The following is a 7,668-nucleotide window of genomic DNA, read 5'->3' on the forward strand; positions in this document are numbered from 1 at the left end:
CCAGACGGGGACCAGCCTGCGACCCAGGCAGGTGCCCTGACCGGGAATCACACGGGTGAAACTGTCGCTTGCAGGATCAATGCTCAGTGCAACGAGCCACGCAGGTCAGCGCACCAAATTCGCCGTTTGAAACTAAATTGTCACTTGGCAGGGCCACGGACCCAGGAACTTTTTTACACTTTTACCCTGCTCTTGAAAGGTCTTAGTATTTCTGCTTTACCTCCCTCTCCCGCCAGGCAACACTCTGAAATGGAAATGGGAGAGAAGACCTGCCAACCCAGTTCAGGCTCAGAATGGAGACAACAGCGCACTGGCTGGGGACGAGGTAAAGAGCGATGCTGACACTGGAGGACAGCTCTGGAGGCTGGTCTGAGCTTGTAGGGTCAGCAGCAGGAGACACTGTTTACCCTGACCGTCAGGAGAAGTAAGTGCATGCGTGGCACTTACATGGATTCTATGTATGGCAGGTACATATGTGTGTTTGAGTCTTTCAAACTGGTGGCCGGGTGGGAATAACCGATGACATCAGAGGCTTCCGAACCTCCTGATTGGGAGGATCCATTCCGTGGCGCTAGGCAGCCCAGGTGGGCAACTACTTCTGTGATCGCCCACATTTACGGAAGGACAACAAGGAGCCATGGCTGACACTGACTCAAGTGCCAACTGTGACCACCTTGGCCCAGAGCCGAGCACCTCAGGGAGCCCGATGGAGCTCAGAGTTACTCGGGGGAACGCAGGACAATCAGGTGAGGAAACAGGGGGCGGCGGGATTTGGCACGGTTGACATTAAGGAGGAAGGGGGCCCTGAGCAGGCTGTGTGTGAAAGAAAGGAGAGATTCAGAGCACCACCGGATTACAGGAGATGACAGGAGCTGGGGACCAGGAGATCCCCATGAAAGGACAGCCTGGGAGGCAAGCAAGGAGGGATAGGAGATGAGATTCAAAGATGAGAGAAGGGAAGGGAAGAAACAAGGACGGTCCTTTTGTCCCCCTTCAATGGGAGAAATCCTCTCAAACGAGGAAGACCTTTGAGGACACAGAAGAATAACAGCAAGGTGAACATGGGGGGCGGTGGAGGGGCGGAGTATTGGATTCACCAAAGGAGGAAGATGAAAAGATGGCAGGGGAGAAGGCCGGTAGCCTATGAGACAAGAAAGAATGGAGGGGTTGGTTTCTAGGGACGGGGGGAGAGGTGGGGTGGAAACGAGGTCGGGTTTTGGTGACCAATAGCTGAATTTCAAAGGCAAAAGCCTTATAACGTACCCTGGGTTCTTAACTCAGGCGCCTGTGTGGAATCCACCACCGCTGCTCGGACAACCGCAGCAAAGCGGAAGAGGGGGCGAGCAGAGAGGCGGGGGGCACAGGAGGAGACCGTCCCCACGCCTAACAACACCTGGCTCGTGGAGGACCGGGACGGTCTCAAAATGACCCTGAAAAGGAAGCGCGGTACAACGGTCCAGAGAGAACACCAGGAGGCCTTTGCCAGGCTTCTCAGTAAGCAGATACCCTGGAGAGCCCCCTCCTAGCCTACTCTTAAGTCACAACTTTGAAGAACTATACTTTTCCAACAGAAAACAACTCCCTGCTGGTTGGTGGGCTCTCCTTCCTAGGTGGGCTCCCTATCGAGTCTCAGTGGGGACCCTTAGATTAGGCTAGACTTGAGGAGGGTTTGCACTGGGAATCACGTGGCCTGTGAGTATTGCACCCTCGGAGACTTCTGAGCTCTCACTGGCCTTTTGAATCTAAATACCTTCACGTGTGTAAGGGGAGAGAAGGAGGCCAACTTCACGCCTTGATGTGACTGTCAACAGACAAAGGACGGAATGGCTCTGGCATGAATGAGCAGGGCTGCATTCATGCGTGATGGGGGAGCAGCACTGAGTCGCTAAGATCTCAGTCACGCAGATAAGCTGCTGCCACCCTACGTGTCGCTCGGTCCCCCGGGACTGGGTGGGTGAGGGTGGTGACACACCTGCTTCCTTTCCCAGGGAACGATCTCCTCTATCCCTCTTCCTGGCAGCCTCACCCTTCGCCCCGCTCCTCAACCTTCCCCCAGAGCGGCACGCTTCCCCTCTTGAGCCCGGTACGCTCCCACGGAAACTCCGTTGCTGTCATCAGGCTCACACTTGCCCTCTCTTCACAGAGGACCCTGTCATCAAACGTTTCCTTGAGTGGGACGCGCAGCTGAGAATCTCAGATAAGGTGAGAGGGGTTCCTGCTCTACCATCGACCCTCGGATCAGGCGGCAGTTTCCTGAGCCCGCAGTTCCCCCCCCAACCTGCCTTCGGGGACCTAGGCGTGTCTCGCAGTGCGGACGGCAACCCTGCCTCTGCCCCGGCTCTTCTGGGACCTGAGCCCAAGGCTTGTCCCTCTTCTCTCAGCTCTTGGGGACTCCCCCTCGCTCCAGCTTCTCAGAGACCCTCCCGATGCCGGCCGGCCCAAACACAGAGCATCTCTGAGACCCTAGGCGCCTGCCATGCCGGGAGCATCAGCCTTTCCCTTATCCCGCTCTTCTTCCTCTTTCACAATGTGAGTCCTCGTGTGTGTCTTCCTCCTCTTCCCACCAGTACCTGCTCTCAATGGTCCTGGCCTATTTGAGCCGCGCCGTCCTGTTCTCCTGGCAGTACCGGCGCATCCACTTCTTCCTGGCCCTGTGAGTACCGTGCTGAACCCCATCAGTCACTTTCATCCTCTGGGGAGCGCGGGGACACGAGCGGGTCTCCGACCTCTCACCTGCTTTCCACCCCATTTCTACCGTGTACACTGGGGACGAACTTGATAGGACTGGACTACCGCGTTTCTTACACTGTTCTTAGGAAGACCCAACAACACCAATGTCCGTTACAAGACTGAAGAAACCACAAGAAAACATCAGGTCCTCACAAACATTTCACACCACCCTTCCCCTGAGTAAACAGGCTTGAGACGAACCGTTCCTAAGTCTTCTCCCCTACATCCCGCCACACCTCGCGACGACACCACATGTCACGGTCCTTCTCCTCAAGGCAGGCCCCCGTCACATACCACAGATCGATTGTGAATACTCGCCCCGGGTCCCGGGCCGGCCTGTTCGGCTGTTTCGAGTGCCGTGCGGTCCACCGAAGTGTTGCGGGTTCGGTCGCGGTCAGGGCTCCTGAAGGAGGCGACCGATCTGGGTTTCTCGCTCACGTCAATGTCTCTCCCTCTCTCTGAATCAATACACATCTCCTCGGGGGAGGAGAACAAACAGTAAGACCCAGGGCTCTTTCTTACCAATCTCCCTGAATGGACTTCGAAACACAGCTCTAACCACTTCCCCACCCCCCCACCCAACAAGTCCACTGGCTCGTGTTGTTCTCAACCGAGGCCAGAGTTCTCGCTGTGAAATCAGCTCTCTCTGCACCCTCCATCAAACCCGGTGACCACCCTGACACTCCCTTCTTCGTTTCGCTGCTCTTCCCAACACCCTTCCCTGACTGTATATTGTGCTTTCTGTCGCGGTACTTTTACACGCATGTAACTGAAAGACACAATCTCCTCTGAAACTAACTCAAACGCCAAAACCTTCGGACCTCCTCACTTCTGCACCCCGGTAGCCAAGGAAAAGCATTGCTAATTTAAATAAACAAACAAACAAAAAGCACATATATATCAACGGGTTCTTAAAACACTCGGCACCCTCCTCTTCATGTCGCACAATCTGTATGACATTGAGTCTCTGAGGGCATCAGTTTTGCACTTGACGAGGACACAAAGCGTTCGGTCATTCGTCCTATGAAACCTTACAAAGTGCACCTCCAGGGCCAGGGAGTGTGAGGATGGGAGCATTCAGAAGGGCCCCTGAGGGAATGCGCCAAGGAACCCAGTCCTGCCTCAGTCACTTGGTAGGAAACCGTGAGGACTGAGATGGGCCAGTCGGCTCCTGCCCGCAGGAGCTGTCCAGGGGCTCACACGACAGGGAGACGGGTGTGCGCGCGCACGGCAGGGTCAACGAAGGGGGTGGGCTTCCCCACTCAGTTCACTGTATCTGCATCGTCAAGGTAGGAGAGGGGCCCTTCAGCTGCCTGCTCAGCAGGGGCTTCTTGTGCCTGGGAGGCGCTCTGCGACCCTGCATGGGGCTCCTGCGGGTCCTGTGTGAAGGCCGTCCTGCCTGCGTCCTCTCTGGGAAGCTGACTGCAGGCAGGGCCCCTCTCCGTCTGCTCTCAGCTGACACCCTGATGGCTTTCCTCAGCTACCTCGCCATTGACATGGAAGAGGACCGCTGCGCCCCTAAAGAGGCCATCATTTTCTTCCTCTACGGGAACAACAACCGCGCCTGGCGTCCCATGTTCCAGAAGCAGCGGTTTGAATTCTTCCGCTCCATGGGCTACAGGGCATGGGTCACCAAGGAGGAGTGTGAAGAGGTAGGTGGGCGGCGGGGCTCTGGTGGAGGCCGGTGCCGGGCTGCAGAGGGAAAGGGTCCTGGGCCTCACAGCTGGGACTGGGGGGGTGAGAGAGACGGGGGTGGGGGGAAGGGGCGGACAAGGGGAGGGTCGTGGGTCCACCTGGAGAGCCCTCACCTTTTCAGGGACTCTTTGTCTTTCCAGATCCAGGCCTTCGATCCCCAGCTCTGGGTGTGGCGGCGAGACCGTGCCCTCCTTTCTCAGACCCCGAAGGCTAAGGTAGGTGTGAACGGAGGGAGGGCTGTGTCCCCACGGGTGCAGACGGAATCATCTGTGGACCCTGGAGGAAACCCGACACATTTAACTGCACCGCCCATGATCGTCGACCCCATCCCTCTCCGTCACCCTGCCACACGTCTGAAGCACACCCACCAGGCACACAGCCAGGCATGTGCCGGAACTCCTTTAGCTTTACCTTGTCCCAAAAGCACTTCCCCTGCCCTTCCATTCTAAACGATAGCTTTGCGGAATAGAGTTCTTTATGAAACAGGGCATGAAACGCACTCCTGGTGTGGCAGGGCCGCTCCCCACTCCCGGCTCCACTCTCTTTCTCTTGTCTTCAAACTTTCCGCTGCTGTGGCAGGAAGGCGACAGCCTGGAGAGCAGGAAGGCCGCCTGCCCCTGGCCTGCGCTGGCCTGACTGGGACATCCTTCGAGCACACTGTCCTCGGCACCAGGTTGGTGTCTCAGACCCCAGGCTGGGGAGAAACCACGGGAACCAGCCCCTCTGGGCCAGCACTGCCCATCCCTGGCCTTGGTTCAGAATGCACCGACCCTCTGCTGGGCAGAGCTGGGATTCTTCCCATCTGAGAAGTGGGCGGCCTCTTGGGAGCCTATCTCATTTCACCGGCCTTCTCCCAACATCCCCTAAGGGGCGCCACTTCTCGGTGAGGTGGCTCACGCAGTCCTCGGTGCATTGGACGGTCTCTTTGACATTCTCTCACAGCAGAGTCTCCGGCTCGGTGCAGCAGGCATTCCTCCGGGTGCTTCTCAGTCACATTCGGGGTTCATTCACTGAGGCTGCTTTCACCCGCGGCAGCAGCTCGGCTCACGTTCTCCAGCATGATCTTTGCAAAGGACGGTTTTCCTCCAATGATGTCTTGTCTCCGGTCCCTGAACAGCCACCAGACAGCCTCCTCTTCTCAGGAAACCAGACACGTTGTTTCCCAGAGGAGAGGCAAGGCCTGCAGGGAGTGGCCTCGAGCTCACTGTGCTCCCTGGGAGCTGGCCTGGCTCTGTGGGAAGGGAGGCGGACAGGTTGCCACACTCCTGGGGCCTGGGTCTCCACCCTGCACTCGCATGAGTGGCCACCCCACCTGGGGAGCACTTGTGAGCCTGCAGGGTACCTGGCACCTACTGAGAGCTCAAGCTGAAGATGAGGCAGACACGGAAGCCATTGTCCGCGCGCTCACACTAAAAAGCCTTCAAAGGCAAGAAGCTGATGAGCATGTCTCGAGCTACTACTGTGACCAGGGTCCTGAGGCCTCGCTTGGGTCCCATGGTGCTGTCATGTGAGCCAGCAGGGAGGGCGGGTCAAGAGCAGCAGCCACAGGGCTGTGGTTTCGCTGCCCGGTGTGTTAGCGGCTCAGCGCACACGGCTGGGTATCTGTTTATTTCATTAAAATAAAGTTTTCTTTTTATTAACCTTGGGGAGAGAATGAGTGATATCAACGTGGATCGTTGTTCCACCTATTTATGTATTCACCGGCTGCTTCTTGGATGCGCCCTGATGGGGGATCGGACCCACAACTTAGGCACACAGGAACGCCACTCTAAGCAACTGAGCCTCTCACCCAGGGCACGCACATGGCCGTTCACAGTTAAAATCAAGGGTACAAATATCAAAATTCAGAACCTCAAGTGCAGTGACCACATTTCATGTGCTCAATAGCCACATGTGCCTTTTGGCTCCTCTACTGAAAGGTACTGATCTAGAATATGCCACTGTAGAAAGTTTGCCCGGATGGAGCTGTATTACACGGTACTTGCTCAGTAAATAGTAAGGCACAGAGAAGGGATAAAGAGAGTAGCAGGAAAAAAGAGAAGAGGGGGGTAGATGTTGCTTTGTGCTACCAGACTGGAGACCGAGGTGCCACGGATCACGGGAACAACTTTCCCAAAACCCCTTCACAACTGTTTGGAACACATTCTGCCCAGAAGGTCTCAGAGGTCAGGGCGTTACCTGGAGACAGCAGTCCGCAGCCACAGCAGACAGCAGGTAAAGTCGAGGCCAAGCTGGGCCATGGAGCAGCAGCTTCCAGTTCTGGCCTCTGAGGAAGTGCCAGACCAAAGGCTTGCAGACAGCGCCCTCTTGTGGCTCCTCGCGCCAGCTTCAAGAAAACACACACAGGCAGGGAATGCTGCGGCTCAGGTCTCATAAACTACACAGCACCCTGATGGGTGGGGTCACTGCAGCAAAGCTGCCACTGCATTAAGGACAGGTGGCTGTCACTGCCCTGGAGCACATCTGGACCGATTTCTGAACGATGGGACCAAACCCTCCCCCATACCTGGAATAAAATCACCACTGCCGCCACTGAGGCCCAAGCGCCACGTTCTCCACAGCACCTCCCCTGCCACGTTGTCTGCCGTAGCCTCTGAGGGGGTCTCCCTTGTCCACTCGCACCTTGCATCCCAGGCCATCGATTCGGCCATAATGCCTTTTCCCAAACACAAGTGTGACGCACTTGTGATCTTCTAAAAACCCCCCACTGTCTCGCCCCAGCTCCATCCTCTATCGCAGTCCCCTGCCAAGCATGAGTCTCCTACGTGGCTTGCACACCCCGCACTGTCACCTGGCGGCCTCCACACGGTGTGCCTCTGCCCAGACATTCTGTTCTCACCCTTCACTGGTGGAAAATGAGACTCATCTTCAAGTCTCAGCTCAGATGGCCCTGCCCCTCGGAACATTCCCTCACCCTCAAGACCCAGTCAGCGTGCCTTATCTTATCGATGGTTCCTCATCCCAGAGCCTGAGGCAAGGGCCGAGGACCAGGGTTTTAGTGGGAGTAATCCAGGCGGGCTGGTAAGGGAGGGCGGAAGTGAGACAGGGAAGGAAAGGAGCCAGGATAAAGGACATTTCCAGAGGGGGACTTTGGACGGGGACATTTCCTGGCGCCACCGCAGGGATCTCCAATGTCACAGCCCTTGGGGTCACCCGGGGAGCCTGCGGAAGCCGTACCCAGCCCGCTACCCATTACGTGAGAATCCGCAGGGTGGAGCAAGGGCATCAGTGTTTTCTCTGTGT

At 56.8% G+C, this 7,668-nt stretch overlaps 1 protein-coding gene across 1 annotated transcript; it reads left to right on the forward strand.

The window, feature by feature from the left end:
• Positions 1-637: 637 nt before the first annotated feature.
• On the forward strand, positions 638-7,284 carry LOC149994351 (speedy protein E4-like). Its single transcript, XM_090259037.1, has 7 exons — positions 638-746; positions 1,282-1,494; positions 2,021-2,083; positions 2,144-2,202; positions 2,568-2,653; positions 4,211-4,382; positions 7,165-7,284. Exons 1-7 carry the CDS (start codon positions 638-640, stop codon positions 7,282-7,284), a joined length of 822 nt encoding a protein of 273 aa, XP_090115163.1.
• The last annotated feature ends 384 nt before the right edge of the window (positions 7,285-7,668 follow it).

The sequence above is a fragment of the Furipterus horrens genome, unplaced genomic scaffold, assembly GCF_987537825.1.
Source record: "Furipterus horrens unplaced genomic scaffold, mFurHor1.1.pri manual_scaffold_13, whole genome shotgun sequence".
NCBI classification, from domain to species: Eukaryota; Metazoa; Chordata; class Mammalia; order Chiroptera; family Furipteridae; genus Furipterus; species Furipterus horrens.